Source organism: Lissotriton vulgaris, chromosome 5, assembly GCF_964263255.1.
Source record: "Lissotriton vulgaris chromosome 5, aLisVul1.2, whole genome shotgun sequence".
Taxonomy (NCBI): domain Eukaryota; kingdom Metazoa; phylum Chordata; class Amphibia; order Caudata; family Salamandridae; genus Lissotriton; species Lissotriton vulgaris.
In genome coordinates, this window is record NC_141693.1 from 1,582,736,341 (window position 1) to 1,582,760,770 (window position 24,430).

The window sequence follows — 24,430 nt, forward strand, 5'->3', positions numbered from 1 at the left end:
GAGCGAATCTCCATGGTGGGATACCGGCGACTCCTATTCGAATTTAAGGGCAAGCACACTACTGCAAAGTTGTATGTCGCACAGAAGGTTCCATCAGTCCTGGGGTGGGCAAACTAAGGAGAGTTGGGCATACAGCTCAACCCGGGCGGAGACACACAAGTGCTTTTGTTGGACGACCCATCCGCACCAGCCTCGTTAAAAGCAACATTTCCGTCAGTCTTCAGCGATCACATTGGGAAGATGTCCAAGTTCACCCACAAGATCAAGCTTAAAGAAGGAGCGGTGCACGTCCCCAACAAGGTCAGGAAAATCCTGTTCAACTGCAGGGAAGCAGTCCAGCTGCAGCTTCGACGGTTGGAAGACGACATTATCAAGCCATTATAGAGTGCAGAATGTCTCGCGCCCTTGGTGGTGGCGCGCAAACAGAGCGGGAAGATACACCTCTGTATAGAACTCTGCAAACTCAACAAAAACATAATTGTGGACAAGTTCCTGCTACCCAAGATCAGCGAACTGCTAGCCCATACCAAGGGGGTCAAATGGTTCTCCACTATCGACCTCAAAGCTGCTTACCACCAGGTGTCTCTCCATCCGTCATGCTGGAAACTCCCCTCCTTCATCACTCCCCTTGGCTGCTACAGGTTCAGACGGTTGCCCTTTGGTCTTGCGTCCGCGGCGGCCGTCTTCCAGAAGCTCATGCTCACGCTCTTCAAGGACGTCCATGGTGTCCTTTACTTCCAGGATGACATCCTCATCATTGGGAAGACCAAGAGGGCACACAATGACACCCTGCACACCGTTCTGCGCACGCGGGCGGTCAACTGCCTCACAGCTGAACTGGATAAGTGCAAATTCGGTTTACGCAAGGTGACCTATCTGAGTCACGAGATCAGCGACATGGGCATCTCTCCGAAGATGGCCAACATGGAAGCCATCATCTCCGCTCCTCCTCCCAAAAGCAAGTATGATGTTCGTTCCTTCCTGGGGATGGCGGAGTTCTATAGCAAGTTCGTCAGGAACTTCGCGTCCAAAACGCACAGCTTACGCCAACCGCCAAGACAGTATTCTTCTGGTCCGAGGAATCGGAAGCAGATTTTTCCGTCATCAAAAGAGACATTTGCGAAGCGATTCCCTTGCACGGGTTCGAAAGTTCTTCCCCCAGCATCCTGACCAAGAACGCCAGCGACAAAGGCCTAGGGGCGGTCCTCTCCCAGAGTGCAGCCGATGGCACAGAGACCACAGTGGGGTTTGCCTCGCAGTCCCTCACCACTAGTGAAAAGAAGTACAGTGTCATTGAGAAGGAAATACTAGCATCCATCTGGCCAATGGAGAAATTCCTACAATACCTGCGGGGATCTAGATTCACGCTCTGCACCGACCACAAACCTCTCATCAAGGTCCTTACATCTAGCGGCAACGTGACAGCCACCCCAGGCATTGCGAAGATGACACTGCGTCTGTTGGACTTCGTGTATGACGTGACATACATTCCCGGACCAAAGAACAAAGTCGCTGACTTCCTCAGCAGGGCAGCAGCTATGGAAGGGACGGTCACGCAGCGATTTTGCAGACAGCGACAGCACAACAGGGACAGGACCACCGACCACAGAACCTATGGGAGAAGACATGGAAGCCACCGGCTGGACTGATAACAGCACCACAGCGAAGGTGGAAAGACAGGCGGCCGAACGCGGAACACCGAGCTTGCTCCACCAGCACACGGTCATAGCGGGCTCCTCGCAAGAGACTTCCGATGCCCAAACCAGTGAACATATGGAGAGTACAAGGACGGCCGCAGGCAGCGGAGAAAGGGAGCATGACAGCAGAGCATCTGTCATGCACACCCGCAAGGGACGCCCAGTGAAGATCCCGGAACGCTTCAGCGGATTCCAGTTGTGAGATCTCTCTCTCTCTCACCCTATGATACAGTTCTCTTTGCCATTGTTGTTAAGGGGGAATATGTGTAGCGTCACGGTCTAGTCGTCTGTGATCTCGTGACTCACCACAAGGCATTGTGGGAGTGACGTGACGCCGACGACGGAGATCGGATTGCGACGCGAAAACGCTTCCACCAGGCTCTCCCCTTTACAGAGAATAAACACAGTTTAGCATATACTGTATCTTGTCATCATTGCTCCCCAGGGGGGCTAATTACCACACAACACTAACATGAATCATCTCACAGTTACAAGCTTTAAGCGCTTGTCCTTCCCCTTGCCGGACTCTCCCCTATACCCCCTCCCACCCCTCTCATCTCTGTAGGCACCCCGACTCAAGCCAACCTAACTTACTTTTTTATTTTATTTATAAGAGGATAGGAGCTGGAGGGCTCAGCCATGATGTAGGCCGTAACAGCAGGTGTTAGGACCCTGTTAGTCCGGTCCAAATACTCCCTCCCTCCACCTGCAGTCCCCATGCGTGTCCATCCACAACAGAAGTTTTCGAAGTTTCAAAAAGTCACAACAGAAGACGGCAGAGGGTCTCTGTTCACCTTGAGGGCACCCCCAATGCATTATCTATAGACTGGGCAAACATGTGTGACCCTAATAGCGTATCCTAAAGTGTGATGTATAAATTCCAGGCTACCTTGTCATACATTGTTTGTTTGTTATTATAGATATAGCACTCCACTGCAAGTAGTACTGAGTGGCACATGAGCGCTCCATGCCGATAATTCTCTGCATGATGACGTGTATGAAGTGGTATTGCCAAGTTTAATATCGCAATGCCACCTGTGTTACCGGTTTCACCTACGCAGAACATGTGAACTTCCTGGAAGGTACAGGGCCAAAGTATTGAAAAATGTAGCAAATATCCATGTAATACCGCACCCCTCCTGTTATTCCCCATTCCAGATCTCTAACTCGCGTGGACACGCCGGTGTGCGTAATCGCAGCGCTCTACAAATGTCCCAATAATAATAATAATAATAATAATAATAATAACTCGTATATGCCGGTAAATGGGTCATAATACTATATAATGGTCACACAGGCTCCATTTGACAGGCACTTGTGGTAAGAGCTCGGTACAGGCCGGTAATAAAACATTGCACCGTTCCCACACATCACAGTATTCCACTCTTCCTTTTTACCTCGGCTGTGTAAGAAGCAAAAGAACACTCAGAGCGGACTTGGTTCATAGAATCGCCCTGCTTGCGCTATTGACACATTCATTTGATTCTGGGCAAAACACTTAATCTCCCCATGCCTACCAAAAAATTAATGTGTCCTTGTGTAATGTAACTGGCGGTCACGTACAGCGCTCCACTACTTTCAGGTCGACTTCACGCTATATAAAGCTAGAAAAAAAACTGTGGACATTCTAGTACTCTCTTTTGCAAATAAAAGAAGAGCAGATAGTTAATGACAGCGTTTGACCATTTCAAATATTAATTGCACAGCTGGCCTGGTTACTCAGTGACTAATACATCCACAGCAGATGTCTGTGTTTAAATTGCCTGGATGGAGGTTCATAAAGTGGCAGGTTCCTTCATCCTTCTGATATATATAAAAGGAGCACTATTAAGGACTTCGTTACAAGGATGCTGGTAATCCCGTTTCAGACTGAAAGGGGACTTTCTGCCTGAATTTCGATAAGAGTTACTATAGTTTGGATGTTGGTTCACAGTCATTTCCAACCACAGAAAAAACAAGGAACATGGTTGAAACCTAAAGGTTTCTACAAATGCGGTAGTTGCAAAGTGTGCAGTATCGCCCAAGCCACCAAATAAATCATTATTGCCAACAAACAGGTGTGGAAAATTCAACAACTGATCAATTGCAAAAGTCAGTATGCCATATATATCATTGAATATCCATGCTCCTTGAAATATGTTGGGAGCACCAAATGCGAACTGAAAAAGCGCATTTTGGAACACGTTTGAGTGACCATCAACACTGACAGAAGCAACGCTGTTGCTAAACACATGGAAAAGGAACATGGGGGCAATTTGAAAGAACTTAAATTCTATGCAGTGGAGACTGTGGGAATACACCCCAGAGGGGGTGATCGTGAAAAAATACTGAGGCAAAAGAAATCAAAACATATCCTAAACTTCCGTACCTTAAGCCCGCATGGATTGAACCAGGATGAGGAGTTACATTACCACCTGTAATTTGAACCATTGTAGGCTCCCACAGATGTATTTTATAATTATGAGCGTGACAGTTTGACTTTCCTTTTGGTTTTATCACATAGTTTTGTTTTTTATTTTCACTAATTAGTTTCACACAATTACATTCCATAGGAGGGACAATAGTGAACACGAAGTTAGGGGTGATCATTCTCCCAATTAAAAAATGTTGGGATAGCAATGAAGGTTGCATTAATAGGAAGATTAAAAGGGTTAATAATCATACCATATTTTACAAACCCACCGGAGGGTCATCTAAGTGGACTAATGGACACACCAGAGGTTAATCAAAAAGCCCACCAGAGGGCTGGACTGAGGTACAATTTGATTACAATATTGGTTAGACAAATACCATGCTTCCTTATCGAAGAACCATAATGCATAATTGAATATAGATTAATGATTGAATTGCACATTGCACTACATGTCCCATATCACCCTCTGTTAGGAACAGGAAGTGACGTCATTGCTGAAATTTACTTTACTTTATTTATTCACTTAAAAAATGTGCTTGTTATTCTTCACCAATCCCGTGAGCAAGGTCTGTGTACAGACCGGAACGCCTAGGGTTCTGCTGGCTTGCTGGTATTAAAAAGCATATTTGGATTATACTTTCCGACTGGATACAATTATTTGTGTGCTTGGGAGTGCACGGGTAACAAACGCCCTTCGGGGCAAAACTGCATTAATGTGTGTGTATGTATGTATTTACATCCAATTATTCTAAATGGAACTCATTTACGTACTGAGGCGTTTTGGAAATCTGGCACAGATCTGGCCCTCCTGTATCTGTATTTGACAATCCTAGTTACCAGAGGTTAGACAGAAGGGGCACTTGGAGACCAAAGTTCATATTGGCCCGTGCTTTGATGAGCACAACTAAGTTCAGCACCCAGGCTAATATGCTGCATAGCTAAATACATACAAGGTTCCAAAGCCACGACTGGTTGCATTGCAAATGCTTGTTTGTTTTGCGAGGGCCCGGCAGCTCCCCAGATACTCCTAGTGGACCCTCATCAACGCCGTCATGCACGTGGTGCCCATCTTTGAACAGGCTTTAAAACTATTCAAAGATGGATGACTTCTTTGAGTATTTTTCATTGTTAGCTCAATTCCTGCCTCCATTCTTAACCTGCTAAAATAAACCTATTGTATATATTCAACCATGGTTCATTTTCTGCATGGCTTTTAGGTAATATCAAGAGCGGGACAACAATCTGAGCATTCACGACCATTGTTCATGCAACCCACTCTTTCATACTTTATTGGGAGACTGTCTTCAGCCCCATGTCAGTTCTGTGCAGCTCTTGAACCTAGTAACCCCTAAAGCTGTTGTCTTTCTCTACCGCAGGCCATGGCGCTGGCTCCGGGGGACACCGAACCCTATCATATGTCCTACATCACCTCCAATGAGATGAAGAGTGCCCTACACTGGTTCAACTGTTGGTCCCACTCTCAGAGGGAACGCTTTTTGCAAGACCTGGTGGCTAAGGCTGTACCAGGAAAGATCTGCCTGCTTTTGGAGGGTCTTGGGCGTCTGGGCATGGATGACCAAGCGCCCAACATTTTCCAGTGCCAGCTACGCCTCTGGGATCAGTGGTTTGCCAACTGGACAGAGGATGAGCGTAACGAATTTCTGCGGAAGCTGGAGGAATGTGATCCTAGCTTTGTTGCACGCTTCTATAAGGAGGTGGCAGGTACAGCTGGTAAGGACTGAACGGTTAAACTGCTATCTCCGTCAACAGAAGGGACAATTTACCAAACTGTGTGCCAGAGCACTTGATTAACTGTCTGTACAAACCATGTGTGAACATATTTGTGGAGTGTTCAGCAGCACGAAACCTCACAGTTTGAAGAGGCTACTCATGTAAAGACAGGAAAGGAACTCATCAATGACAAAGACAAGCAATTGCAATCTGTGGCACATTGGCCAGGAGGAGCAGAGCACTGGCCATATGGTCTGTTCCATTCGCAGTTTTCCCCTCAGCATTTTCCGGGATGTATTTTTTTTTTCTAAGGTGATTTAATAAATATTGTCTGTTTGAAATTACTGTTTCATTGAGCGTTTTACTTCATACATACATTAATAATCCCTGGACAGAGAGAGGCTGCAGAATAAAAGCCTATGGAATAAGTTCATGTGTGTTGAGTATTTAGCATACAGTAGATTAGATAATGAGACTTTTAGAAAACCCACCAAACACACTTTCTACACATGAAAATCAAAGCATTTTTTTGTGGTCGCCGGCCTTAGAGAAAAACAAATTTCCTCACCACTCAGACTCACGCACATTCTGGAAACCGCAAATGAAAATTTCCATTTTTATTTTTGCCATTTTCTGTATCACGGACAAAGTCTTTGTTGATGTCATGGTACTTTACAGACTAGTGCAATCAAAAGAAAACAGCAGCTTGCCATTAACCATTTATGAGATGAACATAATGTTTCTTTATGCACTACAGGCAATATTCTGTATGTATGTATGTATTTAATGCTTGTTAAGCGCGGCTGTCACCCGGGATGGTATCCTGGCGCTGAGACCGTATCTAACCATCAGGCGAGATGTATTTACATTGCTCTTGGAAACAGGTAGGTCTTGAGATCCCTTTTAATAGAAGGCAGATCTTGGCTGCTCCTCAATGCCAGAGGTAAAGTATTCCGTAGTGTGGCGGCCGTGAAACTAAAAGCACGGCCGCCCATCCTCACTCTATTAATCCTGGGAATTCTCACCAGGAACGCCGAGGAAGATCTCAAAGGTCTGGCAGCTTGATACCAAGAAAAAAGATTTTGAATTGGTATTGGTCCTAGTCCATGCAGGGCCCTGAATACAAGGCATAAAAACCTTGAAGGCAATCCTCTGCTGGACCGGCAGCCATTGCAAATCGGCTAGTGCTGCAGACGAAGAGGCAGATCGTGGCAAAGATAAAGCCAGTTTAGCAGCCATGTTTTGGATCCTCTGCAACTTTAGGATCAGGATCTTAGGAGCTCCCAGAAGTAGTGCGTTGCAGTAGTCTAACCTACTGAGGATAGAACTCCGCACTACCTCTGCTCTGGCTTCCCGGGGAAGTATTGGTAAGATCTTGCGTAGGGCGCGAAGCAGGCCCATGCAGGTCGCTGTAGTCCTATTTACAGAGGCATCAAGCTGTAAATTGGGTTCAAACAGAACTCCTAAATTGCGAGCCGATTCTGCAGCCTCCACCAAGCGCGGGATAGAGGTAGGCCAAAAGTTATCCGGTAACCCGCGGGGGAGACGGTCTAGGGAACAATGGAGTACTTCCGTTTTTGACCCATTGAATTGGAGTGAGTTAGCTCGCAGCCAAACTGCTGTAGCCGACATACAGCGGTGAAAGGTGTCCCTCGAAACTATCTCGGTGCCCTCAAATGAAAAAATCAATTGAGTGTCATCGGCATAATTGATGACTGATATGCCGAATGACTTGATTAGGTCTACCAGGGGTCGGAGATATAGGTTGAAAAGGATCGGGCTGACCGCTGACCCATGGGGGACACCTTGATTCACCTGTCGTGTGGCTGATCGAAATGGTGGTAATGCCACAGCTTGCTGTCTGTTGCTGAGGTAAGATGTTAACCAACTTAAAGCCAGACCGTTTACTCCCACGTTTTGAAGACGGGCCAAGAGGACCTCATGGTTCACCGTGTTGAACGCGGCCGACATGTCAAGCAGCACTAAAAATGCTGACTTGCCCCTGTCGACACACGTTCGTAGATCATCCAACACGGTAAACAATGCGGTCTCGGTGCCATGGGCCGGTCTGAAGCCAAATTGGGCTGCATCCAGACAGGAGTTTGTTTCCAGGAAGTTGGACAAGGCTCTCGTGACCCATCTCTCAAGAATTTTTACCGCAAATGGTAAAAGCGATATAGGCCTATAATTGGCCGAGCAAAGTGGGTCTAGAGAAGCCTTTTTTAGCAATGGAGTTACTATTGCCAGCTTCCAACTGTCTGGAACTGACGCTGTAGTCAATGACTGGCAATAGATGGAATGGAGTGGAGGAAACAACTCAACTTGAAATGCCTTCCAGATCTTATGAGGCATTGGATCGAGTAGTGAACCTGAGGATACGCCATTGTCCAAGACGCAGAATTCCTCTAACGAGGGAATGGGAAAACAAGATAACTGAGAGGAAACTGCCCTGTTATTATCCCATACGGGTACCGAGTGGCAGGGTGATTCCAAGGGGGGGGATAGAGACAGCGCAGACTGTCCGGACACTGAAAGTCCATTCAGGATGGTCCTAATTTTCTCCTCGAACGCGAGGGCCAAGTAATCACAGAGTTCCTGGGAAGCCGGAATGGCTGGCACTGTACAGGATGGATTAGATAAATTATTAACCAGCTTAAATAAAGTCTGCGATTTATTAGAAGCCTTTGCCAAGGTGTCTTCTAAAAATTTGGCTTCAGCGCTTCTTAGCTGGGTCTTATATACCTGCAGGGCCGTTTTATATGCTGCCCTGTCCAGCTCCTTATACCCTCTCCTCCAAGTACGCTCCGCCTGTTTGCAACGGAGCTTATGCTGTCCAAGATCATTAGTGAACCAAGCATTAGCTCCTCTTGGTCTGTCCTTCACCTTTCGCAAAGGGGCCAGCTCATCCAAGGAGGTCAAGATTTGTTGGCAAAGGACATCATAACTCTTGTCCACACTATCCTCCACCCGAAAAGTCCTGGGCAGTAGAGTGGGTCGGGTCGATTCCCTCAGAAGGCGGGACCATTGTCGATTAAACTTAGTGCCGCCCGAGTTACTTGATTTTAATGGAGCAGGCAAGACAAAAGACATATTGATCAGTAAATGATCGGTCCAGCACTGAGCCACGACCTCATTCACCACAACCAATTCCTTCTCAGCAAATACCAGGTCTAAGGTATGCCCCTTGTCATGAGTAGGTGACAAGACCAGCTGTACAAGTTGAATATTGCTACACGCTTGGCAAAGTACCCTATAGGCCAGATCATGAGGGCCAGAGGGCCAGAGATTGAAATCACCCAATACTAAAAATTTGGCATGGGAATTTGAGAGGTCGTAGATTAGATCGATCAATGACTGAAGGGCTGTTGTGGTCGACGAGGGAGGTCTATAGCATAAAAGGCCTGCTATCAAGGTACCGCTCTGGGCCATAATGGAGAAACCCATGAGCTCGAGTTCTATTAACTGTTATGAGTAAGGACGCTATGGTGGTAATACACCTTTCTAACTGAATTGTACTGCACATACAGTGTCTTCTGATTTTCTTCAAGAGGTTTTTGCCCCCCCTTCCCTGTCTAGAAGGTTGGCGAGAATTAATGTCCTTTTTAGGTCTCGCCTGTCAATGTGCTTGCGAGAGATATTGGGGCTTAACAAGAGCTTAACCATCGAGCGATTTCATGCTGTGCCCGTGAAAAGCAAGGCTCAATGCGCAAGCGCATTGACCTGAAAAGCGCGTGTACATGAAAGCCAGCCATCTCTGCCTCACTTCTCCTCCCCCCTAATTGCTTGCACTTTCACGGCCGCCAGGCCCTGAGCTACATCAAAGGGTTCCGCTGCCCCACCCCCTGCTTCATTGCCACCAGCTTTACTTGTTTTTACTTGATCCTAAGGCCAGCCCAAAGCCGAGCCATGCAATAAAAAAACATGTACTCCCACATCTCTTTACTGAAAACTGTTATGATCTCAGATTACAGGTTATTCCGAAGGTCTTCATAAGGGGTATTTCTTGGATTCGATGGGCACGCTTGTTTCTCTAAGACCTTCAAGAGGACAGGGAGTCGCAATATAAAACGAAAGTTGTTAAAATCATCTCTGTCCACAAAGGCTATTTTAGGTCTCGTCTACAGATGGCTTTAGATTTCTCACAAGCTTCTACAGTTTTCCAACGCATAATATATGCTTTTCGTCAGCATCGTCATCCTATGTCATGTTAAAGTGTCATTCACATTTCATTTTGTTTCTTCCCACCACATAAGGGAGCAGTGGTTCAGTACAATGAAACCATTGACACTTCACAGCGAGTTGTGCATTTCCACCTTGGCTGCCCTGTGTTGGTGCCCACTTGGCGCCCTTTGCCTCCCTCCAACTTGCTCACTTAGCACTGCCCCTCCCAAAGCTGCACTGCAACTCCAACCACTCCAACCACCCACCAATGGACACACCACACGCTCCCCCCCCCCCCAGACGCAGCCCTTTGACTCTCCTAGAGTCACCCCCGCTGCCCCATCCATCTCCTCACTTAATTCCGATCTCCGCCCACCCCATCTCAGCACCGCCTGCAACCCGCCTGTTCTGCTACACGCAAAACTTTATTTAATGATTTATTTTCTCTCCTCCCTGGATGTCTGCCAACCCCCCCACGTCCTGCGCAAGAGGGCACTGCGTTGGTGCCACAATCCCCCCACTCCCCTTTACCTCGCCCACTTCTTGCTCGCCTTGCACTGCACCATCCCCAGAGCCATCGGGAGCCCCTTAATGGCCGTAACGTTCTATATTCCAACACAATGCTCCAGAGCGGCCCATGCGGCTTACACCCCACCCCCATCTCACAACCTGTATCAGCAGCCCTCTCTTCTCAGACTGCACCACCATTCAAGCCGCCACGAGCACTGCAGCTGCCCGCATATCCCCCACCCTGGCACCTCGACTGCCCAGAATCAACCCCCAATCGCACCATGTCTGACACCTACCGTCCAGAGCAAGCAAACCAAGGATACCAACTCCCCCTCCCATCTTTCGATGGCCCCTTTCTGCCGTTGATAGTCAAGTGATAAATTACAAACGTTAAATCTAGTACCATTATAAATTACAACAAATATTATGTCAGTATTAATTATTTAGAAAAATTCTACGCCATTGGGAATTGTCAGATCAATACATGTAAGACAGGGAAAAACTAAACATGTACCTTTACTAATGCTATAGATGTCACATTTGCTAAATTTATAACTATTGCCATTTCAAAGAACAAAATTAATACTTTTATTATTGGAAAAACATAAACATAACTCAAAAAATAATTACATTTCCACAACACCAATAGCTCAAACTTTTCTAATGCGAGACCTATTGCATTTCCAATGCTGGTTATTGTGGTCAATTATTGCACTAAAATGAAAGAAACATGAGAATAAAGTTAGCCAGAACATGAATTCTCATGGACAAGCATTGATACAAAAAGCTTTTTTACTTTCAGCATCTCAACGTCTATAATATTAAGTGTGTTGTCTAGATATATCGTAAATCTTTACCATTCGATTATGACGGAAATACACTGAGCTTCTTGGTTTTATGACTTTCCCTCTTCCGTAGATGAGGTCTTCGGGGTTGGGTATTTTCTCTCCTTTCAGCTCAGACTTTACTTTCTTGAATGGTCAAGATTAAGTGATATCCTTCTTGATCAGGAAAAAGCAGGATGATGAAATCGAAGGGTAATGGCTAAAATTCCTGTTTTTGCAGATTTAAAAGGTTCTTTAGTGATAGTTTGCCCCTAAAGTCTGAATAGCATTCATAAATACACACTTTGAACAACCTGGTGGTGTATTTCATTAGCTAAATGGAGCTGCCTTCCATTAGGATAAAAACAAATGGAACTTCTCACTTGCCACCAAAGATTTAAAGAAACTGTTTTGATACCAAGGAGGGAAAGGTCTATTCCTTTAAGTCTAGTGACAAGATTTAGAGGCTTGCACAGAGATTATAGACCTTTGAAGTCATACTTGTTTGTTTTGTTCTGTAACTATTCATTTGTAGGCTCTTGGCCCTGCACACTGACTTCCTAGTTGTGCTTCAGAAGATGAAGTGCATTGTGACCGCTTTTTTTCCAGTCTTGTTGCTTGTCTCCTCTGTGCAGGCTAGGCACCGAAGGCAATTTTACAATTGTCTATGCACTTCCATGAGCTGCTGTGCATGCAGTTTTTGATGTTTCTCAAATTTAAATACAAACAGAAAGTGGGATGTCTGATTGTCTTCTTGCCTGTGTTTGTGTGGCTGGAACAATATTTGGTCTTAATCTAAGAAACAAAAGGGCCAATGACCTTGCAGGCTGCACACAAATGACCATTGCATCTGGCACCCAGGATCAGTCTGTGTAGATCAAGGAACTCCTATGATAACATCAGGAGAACTCTAGGCATCCTGTATCTGCGCTGTTATCCTGTGCTTGCGATACATGATGAAACCTGTGATCAGGAGGAAGGTGGAAGCCAATCCCAAGCTTATTAGGATAAGGGTGAGGTGACTCTGGTTGCCTGGTGTGAGTGTAGGGGGCAAGAGAGTAGCCTCAACAAGTCTGGAAAAGAGAAATGAAAGGTTAGTAAATCAAATCAAATCCTGACATATAATTAAGTCTTGCAACAAGTGGCAGAATTTCAGTGGGACAAATGGGTTACTTAGCTGTATCTATGATCTTTGAGCATTTTTGTCTTTTACGAGATTGCTATACATAATATGTAACAAATGTTGTATTCCATGTTTTATTAACATTTCAAATCTATAGAGGACATTCCTGGCAGCTCCCTCTTTGGTAAAGTCTCACACTTCATGGTTCTAACCTAAACCTTAGTGTACTCATCCTTGCCTCCCCAAACAACCGCATGCCGGGATAAACTTGTGTGGGGGTCATACACTTTGTAAACCTTCTCACCCACTAAAATATTTCTATTTGCATGGGCCTCAAAGGGATCACCATCCAAAAACACTAGACTTCATCCACCTTGAAGATTCAGTAGGTTGAGATGCATCACAGGTTGAGAGTACACGACCTTAAAGGTATAATCTTCCTAAATCAGTACTCTTCGGTGCAACAAAAACATACATCCTTTTAACACCTGAAGGAAGTGACCGGATTAGGGACACCCGGGTCACTCGCGACCACCTCTCAGCCTTCCATACAAATGAAGAGTACAACCAAAATACAGACCAAAGTGATTTATTAGTCATACACTCGAGCGGAGTCCATTCTGACCATTCTCCTTGGATTGCTGCAGAGGGAACTGACTTCAGACAACATGGTAAGGTGTAAAGTAAATTTCCAGCACCCCTAAAGACACGCCCAGACTGGATTATTTCAGTTGGGAGCTAATGAACAAAGGAGGTACAGAAAGATTAGTCCTGGTACAGGGCACACTTTATCTTGTATTCAAGGTTACTCTGCCTGCTATCACCGCTCTGCGCATTGGGAGCAAGCCTATCTAATCAGACAGGTTTTCGCTAACAAAACATTCTATTCATCAGCATAGCAAACTCAGCCTTAGAGAAATACATGAGGACACTTTGGCAGCTGCTTTTCGGAGAGGCAGACACAAAGTGAGACAGAAGTTAGTTTCGATCACGGCTCAAAATGGCAGCCAAGTACAAAATGGTGCAGCGAATGCTAACTTAAATCATACAGTGCACGGGAAATTCGGGAAAAGCAATTTTCTAATCCAACACACCCATTCTCACCCCACACCCTTATTTATCCTCTCTTTCACCAGTTGCCTCCATAAATTGACATGGGTTATTGGACTTCTGGCAAGAACTGCTCTGCACCATAGCAGTCAAAAATAGCTGTCCTTTCAAACTAAGTCAAGCTTCCTGTCCGCTTGCTTTCAGATATGTAGATCTACATATGATGAATATCCATCTGTGTCCATACCTGTTCCGCGGCCAACGCCAGCCATGCTATTCCTTTTTCCTCTGACTTCTCCACAAGAATTTTCTACTCTGCTCAAGAGCTTATGGCACTTCAGTTGCCCAATATGTGCATTAGGAAGTTGCCAGTATATTTTCTGGCAGGCCCCACTTCTTGCCTTCAGGTGCGTGCACAAGTTTGAGATACACTGAAGCAAGAGTGGCAAATTTTTATTCGTTTTAATTGCAATGTATGAGACATTGACCTAAACCATAGCAGTGGCACCGCCCACTTAAACCAGATCTCAGCAGATCTTTTGAGTTGTCAATCACCACCAAAGCATTTAGTGGGCATTTTTGATCTTATAACAGACTCTAGAGGCTGGACTTACTGTTACTCTTAGCAACTTAACTTGATGATTCAGCGAACCCAGACACTGCGCCCGCCCCCGTTAGGTATCCAATAGTTCATCAAGACTGACTTGACACAAAAAAGGGGGAGGGGGAGTGGATACGGTTATTTTTCACAACAACTTTAATGCTCCACCTTTCAGTTAAGCAATCTGTCTAATGCCAAAGGCCTTGGATTCTGCATCACACTGTACCCCAACTAGTCCTTTTCAAGGCGCCATGATTTATCAGCCACCAGGATATGCTAGGAACTTTGTCGACTCAATAGGGGAAGCTATTGCCCTCTACTGTGTTCAATTTTCTCTGGTCTGCGTGCTGGGAGACATTTGCTGCACTCAGCCTTGACTAACACAAAGAGATGATGGACCGAGCGCTGAAACTGTTCAGACACTGAACCCCAGGCACAGATCTGGGATGAATCCATCATCATTCTTTAGCTCACTTTGCTACCCCAGTTCAGACCCAGCCATATGCAAATCAGTCTTAACCCTATTCCTCATGGGAACAGTCCAGCCTGAACTGCCAAGCCAGTCCTTCCTTGGGACGGATTTTGAGGTATGCCCCTGACCAGCCAGGCTAGCTAGAATCCAGTGGCAAAGTGAGCAAGGGACCCATGTCTGGGCATACCCTGCTAACTTGGGGCAAACACAAGGAGATGATGGATGGAGCGCTGAAACGTTTATGACACCGCCTCGAAACAGCAAACTCCTCTTCAAAATGTCCAATTACCGAGACAGCGGCCATGTGCCCCTTGGTTCCTTCCGACCTTGGCGTCAGAAAAAAGGAAATGAAAATCCCTTGAAAGAAAATAACATAGAGGCTTTGTTGTAAATGACAATGAGACGTACAAAGCAGTGCTTAAGTTCTACCGCAAACTTATTAAAGAAGCCCAAGCGAATTTCTTTGCTCAGAAAATCAATGTTGCTAAAAACGAGCTGTAGCTCACGTTATTCACTAGCATTTTAGCCACTAGATTAAGCCCTCACATGTCATCTGTCATTGACCCAGTCCAGGTGGGATTAATTCCCCAGAGAAAAACTTGCAATAACCCGACTAAACGCATACTACATATAATAGAGAAGGCTTCGCGATCGATGGGAGAGCTTCTGTTCTTAGCGATCGACCCTGAAAAGTCCTTCAACAGAGTTCATTGGCCTTTTCTAGAGCAAGTCCTTCAACAGAGTTCATTGGCCTTTTCTAGAGCAAGTCCTTGCCCTGTTTGGAATTGGATAAAGATTTAGTACATGGTGTTAAACTGCTATCACCACCCCACAGCGACTGTTAGAGGAAATGGCCATGTATTCACTCCCTTCACTATTAGCAGGGGCACGAGACAGGGGTACCCATTGTCGCCCCTGCTATTTGCTTTCTTTATGGAGCCCTTAGCCCAAAGAGTTTGTGGCAAACCCAATATCACCGGGGCTACTTTTGGGGGTGGAACAGCACACTATTGGTTTATATGCAGACGATGTGCCGGTGGCCTTGGAAAAGCCCGCCACGGCGATCCCGGATTTTCTGACTGAACTGGAAACTTTTGGCCTGTCCTCAGGGTTTAGAGTTAACATGAGTAAGTTGCAGGCTCTTAATCTGTTGCTGTACTCCGCCCTGGTGGCACAGCTTGTGGCTCAATACCCTATCTAGTGGGCGTAGGTGGCGCTCCCTTCCCTGGGGATCCGACTAGCCTCTTCCACACAGATGACATTCACAATTAACTACCACACTCTACACAGACAAAAAAAAAACGGATTTATCCGCTGGAAACCCCACCAGATTTCATGTCTTTGGAGAATAGCGTCTCTTAAAATGGCTAATTTACATAACATTCTCTATCTTTTTCAAATGATTCAACTGACACACCCGAGAGGGGTGATCCCGAAATGACAAACCGAATTGCACCAGTTTGTTGGTTAGAGAAGAGACTGCGTATGAGGAAAGAGCTTAGCTACCTTCCGCCCCATGCTGGAGGCCTGGGTATCACAAACCTCCAATTATATTACCAAGCAATGGAATAGGGAGGAATACGAAAGACATTGGTAATTTCAGGACAGAGCGGTGGCTGGCACTACCCTATGGAAAATTCCCTTTTTGAAAAAAAGGCAACAACCCCCAAAAACTCTTCTCTATCCCCTGTCACGAAGGCGAACATAGACGTCTGTGATCAACCCAGTGTCAGGCACTGCCTCACGTCCTTTCCCTCTCCTTTAACAACGTTGTTCCACAACACAGACTTCTCCCCAGTGCTGGGATCAGGTACATTTGCTAAGTGGCGTCAGACCAGCTGTTGCTCAGAGGACCATATGAGTGACAAGGACGGAGTGATCTGCTTTACGCGACTACGCTCAGATTTTGTCCTTCCAGAGACCAAACTCTTACCTTACGTACAGCTTTGTCATTGGCTCTTGCACCCAGACAATAGAACCAATACTCAGAGACATCTCACTCCCTATGAGAGATGGCTGGTCACCAAGACTTCCGAAAAACGGCATATTTATGAATTATATGCCCTCTTGAATCAGCCCACTATGCACATGTTACGGCTAGACAAAACCGATGGGCAACAGAGCTCGATAGGCAGCTGACCACCAAGGATTAGGGAGAGATATTTTACAGAGCCAGTCAAACTGCTTGTAATACAGCTACTAATGAAATATTCACTAATGTGGTTACATGTTGGTACTTCTCTCTAGTTCACTGGGGGTCAATACACACGCCTACACATCTGTGGTATATTCTACAGTATCTCTTACCAATCGGGGCGCATCTTTTGGGGAATTATGGCGTCCTTACTTGCCTCTCCTCTTGCAAGACTTCCGGGATTGACGTGTCTGAGCTTGTCCCTACTACCCAATCACGGAATGACTCTTAGTGATTTGAATTGTGCTGAGCGAGAGTGCTATGAATTGTGCTGAGCGAGTTTGGGGAGGAGGGTAGGAGGAAATTCGGGGAGGGACTGGTTTTGTTTGTTATAATCCAATGCCAAGGATCGCATAACTCTGTTTTGTGCTGTGTAGTATGATGCACCTGTATTTCATTACTTGGCGTACTTGAATAAAAACATTTGAACCATAAAAATAAGTTGTGCAACATCTTTCACATTGCTAAATCTTTCTCCTACTCAGCTCATGCAGTCCTATAGTTCTGCCTTCTTGGAAACTTTGTGTGCAGTTTTTGGATTAGTTTGAATACAAAATTGTGAAAATCGGGAGGAATTTACAGACCTTCAACAGTTGACTTATAAGCAGGATTTGTGCTTTACCTCTTCGGACTGATTTAATCATATGCTCTCTGAATTCAGATTGCCTTACCATAGAGTCTAAGCAAGCTATCCTTCGCTGCAAGTCAGGATCTCCTTCTGACCCTTGCCTGCCCTGCATTTTAGCTGATGCCATAGATCTGATGGATCCAGTGCTGAACACCATATTTAAGACACCACTTAACTCCGCTGTGGTCGTCTGTGCATGGAAGCAAGATAAGGTTGTGCCATTGATTACAAAAATAAATAGAAATCTTATGTGGATTCGGCTATTCTGATCTATTTCTTTTCTTCTTGCTACCGCGAAAATGCTGGGGAAATTGTTCATCTAGTTACTGGAATACCGGGAACAGGATAGTTTTCCCCAACCAACTTAATCAGATTTTTGCGCCAGACCCATCCCTGAAACTGCTCTGCTTGAAGTAAATAAATCAATTAAAATCATAATAGACCAGAGTCAGAATGCTGCTTTGAACCTGTTGAACATGTTGACGGTGCTCAACACTGTAACTTATCCCATACTGATCCAATGGCTGGCGGATATGGGTGTTGGTGGATATGGGTGTTGGCGGATTAGCTCTTGGATGGTTACAACCCTTTCTTGAGGAGAGAGAGTAGTCAGAGGTGGTTTCCTTCAGGCTGTAAGCACCTTAATGTGGGGTTCTCACAGGGTACCTCACTAGGCCCACATTATTTAATGTGCGTAAGGCCCCTATGGTAGTACCTATTCAATCCTTCATGTCAGTTGTTTGATACGCCGTTGATATGCATCTGGGTCTGTCGACTGGGAAAGATACATTATTTCCTCACAAGCAACATTTAAAGCCAGTCTCAGGAGTGTCTTTGACTGGATGAAGCAAAATAGCCTCAAACGTGAAGCTGAAAAAAAGTATTGTTTTTCAGCTAGACTCATGCGGTTTGGTCCAACGATTGGTGGCCGGCTGACTTTAACACTGCGCTTCCACCCTAATGCCTTCTGTTGTAAGGAATCCGAGTGTCAATTTTGTTTTTGATTTGTCATCTGGTCCTCACAGTTGCTGGCTTATTTTTTGCACTACTTTGGTTGCTCAGGAAACTTCTAGATCTTTTTTTCGGTTACTTCACGAAAATTCATAGTGCATGCCCTAATTACCCCAAAGTTGGACTATGTGAATAGACTCTACCTAAGCCTGGTTATGGCTTAAGTGACTGCAAATCATGCATAATGTGACCGCTTGACTCGTTCTGAAGTTTCCTCCCCGTGTGTCTGTTTACAACTCGGCTAAAACAACTGCACTGGCTGCTGGAACCAAAGCGTTTCTTGCTCACATCCCTAGTCCTGGAGACAGGCCCTATCTAACTTAGAAAGGCTTCAGGTATATAGCCCCTCTAGAAAGTTGAGGTCACCTGAGATGCTCTTGCTTAAGATCCCGGAGTAAAACCATCAAGGGGGTTGCTCTTTAACCCTCCTGGAATCTAGAGCGTGGAAAAGCCTTCCTTTTTCTCTCCATCATACTGCTAATGTGATGCACGTTAGAGGAGCAGCATAAAATATGGTTGTTCACATCCAATTAACGCTGGCAGCTTCTGTTGTGGTTCCTCTTCGCCTTAGCGCCGGGAGGCCCTTCTGGGCATTCATGTGCGCCATATAAGTACCATCATTCATTCGTTATGTTGACCTTGTTTGTTCACACCCATCAAGTCTAACAAACATCGAGAGCGAAGTCTCCTAGAAAAGGTCAGCCATGTTAAACATAGTTGGTCCATTTCTGTGTGCTAGAAACAATAGCTTTTCTGCCCCTTTGGGGGCTGGTGGGGGGAGGGTTAAGGGTAATACCTCTAAATATGAGAATCCAATAGAGCGGCAAGCTTTCCGACTTAAGCTGTGTGCCTGTTAAATATATTTTTTTATTTGAATAGCATCTTCCAAGAAGTCTTATACGTAGGACATACATGCACATTAAACATTTGAAAGATTTCCTTCTATACCGTGTCCACTTCAATAACAAGCCAGAGAGTCACGTGCCAATGTTGCTGAGCCTTTCTCTGGAATGATACCATCTGAAAAGTCATGTGTTTACCCTCCTTTTTTTGTCTGAGTATTTCTAACCTGACTTGTTTATGGCTGTTATTTGACAACCATTGCCCTACTTAGCTTTTTCTCAAATCTTCAAGTGGGACCTACTCTTTTGAATATTCATACGGATATGCGTTTTATAAAGCACTGCCTAACACACTTCCTCTGCATCTAAGTCCTGTAAATAAACTATACTGCCGTAACCCAAGTTCATGGTACTGGATTAATAGTTCTCCCAAGGAAGGAAGGAATAGTTCGTCTTGCTAGGAATACAGCTTTTACCTTCCAAACCGCAGTGGCGGGCATTTACGTCACTAGCCATCCTACAGCAAGTAAAATCATGTGACCTGATCTAAAATGGCTTAGGGTTGTTACGTAAAACCATGACTAATTTTGATGGGAATTTTCACGTTTGAATATAGTTTTAAGAATTAAAACGCACGATTATGCAAAGAAACAATACAAACATCAAAGCTACCATCAAGAAAGCAAAGAGGCTATACTACATGACATACATTTGCAAAGCTACCTGCCTGTCTACAGAATTCACTGCGTAACTGAGATGCATGTAGGAAGCTAGCGGCCTGTCTGCAGAACTATTCAAATCACTAAATTCTGGAAATTGGAATGCACTTCCCCAGGCATCGTTCATTCTCAAGCCCTCTGTGATGTACTGCCAACTCGCTTTATCTCCACAGTTAGAGCCCTCTACAGACCCACATCTATCTAATAACGTCTATCACAGCCTCCACTATTCCAGATTTCTAACCTCAGTTCTACCTTTAGGTTTCTATCTTTCAGCCTGCTCCCCTTTGTTCTCCTCATAGACATTTTCAGTGACCAAGTAATATGGGATATTTTTCTTGACGCTTCTATAGCACTGTTGATCAAAGCAGTCATCAACCATTTCCTCACCACTGGAAACTTTCATAGTGACATTACTCCCCTCTTCAAACTACTAATTAAGAAACTAGCTACCAATCCTGCAGACTTCTCAAACCTTCTGTCGATCTACAATGGACCTGTACATGTACAAGGGAAAACTCGCTGAAAGATGAGTTTCTTTTAAGGAAATCACAACTTTTCGGACTACTAAACAATGGCATGGAATTAATCTTAATCACCACTTGGGACAAGAATCACTGCCATCCTATCACTTACTGGACCTCTTCTCTGCCTTTGACACAGTGCATCACCCAACCTTACAAAAGTGACTGAGCGATTCCAGAATCAAGCTAATGCTTAGGACTGGATCTCATCTTCTCTTTAAAAAATCTCATATCTTCATTTCCGTCTTTCTTGTCTCTGGGGTGTATCCATTCTCAATACTCGAATCACTTCTTTAAAACACTTACTTCTACCCCCTCCAGGACCTCAACAAATCAGTCCACACTCATGACGACAAAATCATCCAGAAACTTGAAAATTCTTCAGAAACGTGGAAACCGAAATCCCTTTTTGGGCATTCGATGGTGCTGAAGTGGCCTTCACATAAGACAAACTACACCCCTACCAACCAAGAAGGAATCCTTAATGTAGACTGTTCATGCTTCTGTCCTTCTACTGGTTCTGAAAGACCCCGACACCAGAGTCCTTTGTAATGTCAAACGTGGCTGTAGCTACTTTACACTCTACTACATCAATGATATACCTCACACAACCACCATCAAGAATGTGAAAATGCAATGAAAACAGAGTAACAAGCAATGCTTTGTAGTGATGATACTTGAAAGTGAAGTGTTTGTCAGCGTTTTTATAGAGAACCATTTCACAACAGTTATGTAATCATTTCAAGTTTCTATTTTCCCCCTGGATTAATATCTCCATCAGCACATCTATTTAGTGTGTGGGTTGTTTCAGGGTAGGCACTGCCAGTGCCCTCTCAAATTATTTTTTTAGATAGCCTGATGGGGGGGAAAAAGAATTGAAAAGGGAAGATCTCCTCACCTTACACGAACCAGTGCGAAGTTGGCGCCATTGAAAAGAAAAGTGTCTGGCATGTTATAGATGGCTTCCTGCAGTCTTTGTGAGAGTGTCTCCACCTTGGAGTCTAAACAGGTCACAGATTGCCACAACTCCACAGAGAATGCTAAACTAGGATCCAACTTCTGCCCCTCAAAGTGGCACCTACGGGGGAAACATAATTAATGAGACCTAGAAGGGCCCGAGAACCATCTTGATTTAAAAGTATAATTAAGTCCCTATCTTCATCCTGTCCTAGGCTTTTCCCCTCTTACACACAACGCTCCACCCATTGGGCTTAAGCCTGGAGGGTCCTCATATACCTGGAATTAGGCATAGAGTCTGTTTCCATGTTGATTTCGACCTGGGTATATGTCGACTACGATGACCACAACTCCCAACATTACAGCCAACTCCCTGCCCACCATAATAACTTCTAATAATATGAGCGATTAATTTAACCTCTATGTGTATGTCCTGGGAACTCGCTCTGCCCTTTGCTGCCCAAACACATACCCAAAACTCCAGAAATTAGGTTTAGTTCTTGTGTGTCCTCTTGAAGCTCTATCTTTGGAACACCAGTAGGCATCACTGTGAAAGAGAAACTAGTTTTGTCAACACTCACCTGGTGATTCCAGAAACGTTTGCCAGAGCCTGGACTGCCAGGTTTGCCAACAAAGATAGTGTTTTCTCTGAAATCTGCATGTGGCCTTCTCTTTGGTCTAGGTAACCCTGCAGGAATAGGAGTTTTGTTCTTTTCATGGCAGCCTTGGTTGGATAGCTTGAAGAATCATCTGCATCTTTAAAGATGTTGGTCACCGCCTGGCCAGGCTGGAAATCTTTGGTACGGGTGACATTCTGACAAAACAGACCATTTGGGCAGAGGATCAACCCTCTGTATCCTGGCACCTGCAGAGAACATCAGGATGATGACATTAATATATATGCTGGAGATTTAACAAATACTACAGCGCTAGAGTTATAACCAACCAACCTACAACATAGAATGGTTTAAAACCTTGTTGAGTGGGAGGCCTTTTGCACATCTTTAGGGAGCGAGTGTTCATGTAATGTGCATCAAGATATTCTGTGTGTGTGACGAGAGATTGGTATTTGCACATAATCTGAGTTATTTCTCTTAGTGCAGGTGTGTGTGTGGTAGAAGCGATTTGAGGTTCATGGACTTTTGAAAACTGGAAAAATGATGCAAGATGTCTTTTCTACCTTACATCCCACGTAGAATGCCTGCCTGTGTGCCTTTTATATTTCTCTGTGCCTTCACCACTCACAGCAAAACAGTCTGGTTCTCTCAGTGCATGCACCACGTGTGCTACTTCACATTAAGAACCGATTACTGGTACCCTACAACTCCTTGCCCCATATTGTCCACTGCATTCTTACAGGAAGACAAGCAGTGGTTGATATAGGTGGTGAAAGAAGACGTTTACAGGAAGGGAGAAGATTGGGTCAAGGTCAGCCTGGAGACCGAAGCTGTGGAATTTCAGCCTGAGATTCTGGGTTCTTCATACTTGCAACAAAACACACTATTTGAGGAAAACCCTGTCAAGGGTAAACGATACTGGCAGAGAAATTTATATTGACTAAGGTTAGTGCTGATAGTCAGCCAGGAGGCAGCTTAGCTAGAGTATTGGTCCTGTTGGAAAGTGGTTACAGTGAAGAGGCTTTAAGGTACTGTAGAGTCGTGTTGTGTTCCACAAGAGTAGGAGAGGGATATTTCATAGTGAGCAGCTTCAAGCTGTAGTATTGCCATCCATCAAGTGGTTGCAGTCATTTTGTTGTGAAATTAGTTTTATCACACCCACGTAGGAATGGCGAGGTTCCAACTAGCATCTTTTTTAGGTCTCCCCTGAGCCAGCGCATTTGCTACTCTGCGAGACATTTAGTAAATGGGTTTTCAAAGTGCTACCACAGGCTTTTGTTGACCTCAAGCTTGCGGTTACACGCGTGTGCACAGCCGCCATCTGTCTTTCCTCCGTCACGGGTCATTAAGTGCATCGCAATCACTTTCACGGCCACTTCACTTTCACGGTCGCGCAGCCAATGCTTGTTTCTCTTTGAACTATCGGTGCTGAAGTATTTGTCCCACTGCACCCTTTTGTCAATTTATTTTGCTATATTTACATGGCTGCTAATGTATAAAAGCAGAGAAGGGAATGCATTACTTTGCCTCGTGTCCCTAGTAGAACTGAAGATTTTTGTTCACGAAGAATTTGAGTCTTATGTAAACATGGTCGCTACAAGATCAAAACCAACTGCAGCCATTGCTTTTTTCATTTGATTGCTCTTATAAACAATTTCCAAGATAGGCGTTAATGTCTCAACCTAGTATCCTAGGGCGGGGCATGTGCCTGAGATAAGGATACTTACGCATTCCCACCAAATTCCCTTCTTGAGACGAGACACTTTGTGACGACAACTGTGGGACAATCTTCAAACGCTACATTCAAGATGGCATCCATTGTGACACCCCAGACGTCGGCAAGAGCCGCAGTGACCTTTCAAGATGGCCGCAAAAGTGACGCAAAAGGAGCGACGTTTTGACTGAAGTCAAGCCACCGCTACTTCTGATCATAGTCTCTTTTATACTTCTAGGGAGCGAAGCAGGCGCTGGGACACCTGTGGATACCGGCTACAGCGGGCGCTGGCGCTGTAGAGGCTCATGTGGCGGCACTGGTGGCTGCTCCTATGTACAGTGCGTGAAGCGACAGCCATGCCAAGCAAGAAGAAGTACAATGCGCGTTTCCCACCGGTGAGCCCCCGTGCTTTATCCGCTGCCTACCCCCTCCTCCAAACTTGTCTTAACCACGGGTAACCCACCCATCTCAAACCAGGTACTGCAAAATCAAGAGTTTCTCTCCCACAAACTTATCTTCTATACAGATTCCTCCCCATTTTAAGGAATCTCCCATACCACCCCTCAAATTGTTAGCTCTACTATAGCGTGATGTGCCCGGAAATTGGCCTAATTTACTGAGTTCCGTCTACTGCCTTTGTTG

General features: G+C 45.1%; 2 protein-coding genes across 4 annotated transcripts in view; one reads left to right on the top strand and one right to left on the bottom strand.

The window, feature by feature from the left end:
- C5H14orf119 (chromosome 5 C14orf119 homolog) overlaps positions 1–6,173 on the top strand; it is a 32,223-nt gene extending 26,050 nt beyond the window's left edge. For all 3 annotated transcript variants that reach the window (XM_086920425.1, XM_086920424.1, XM_086920426.1), the window contains one exon: positions 5,487–6,173. In XM_086920425.1, the coding sequence (XP_086776551.1) occupies positions 5,490–5,852 (363 nt within the window). In that variant the 5' untranslated portion in view covers positions 5,487–5,489 and the 3' untranslated portion in view covers positions 5,853–6,173. The remainder of the gene's footprint in view (positions 1–5,486) is intronic.
- Positions 6,174–11,079: 4,906 nt separating this feature from the next.
- The window catches only part of CIROP (ciliated left-right organizer metallopeptidase), a 163,787-nt gene continuing 150,436 nt past the window's right edge, over positions 11,080–24,430 (bottom strand). The window contains exons 13-15 of the mRNA XM_086920427.1: positions 22,039–22,322; positions 21,399–21,578; positions 11,080–12,409 (exon numbers count right to left, since the gene is read on the bottom strand). Of these exons, the coding sequence (XP_086776553.1) occupies positions 12,247–12,409; positions 21,399–21,578; positions 22,039–22,322 (627 nt within the window). The 3' untranslated portion in view covers positions 11,080–12,246. The remainder of the gene's footprint in view (positions 12,410–21,398; positions 21,579–22,038; positions 22,323–24,430) is intronic.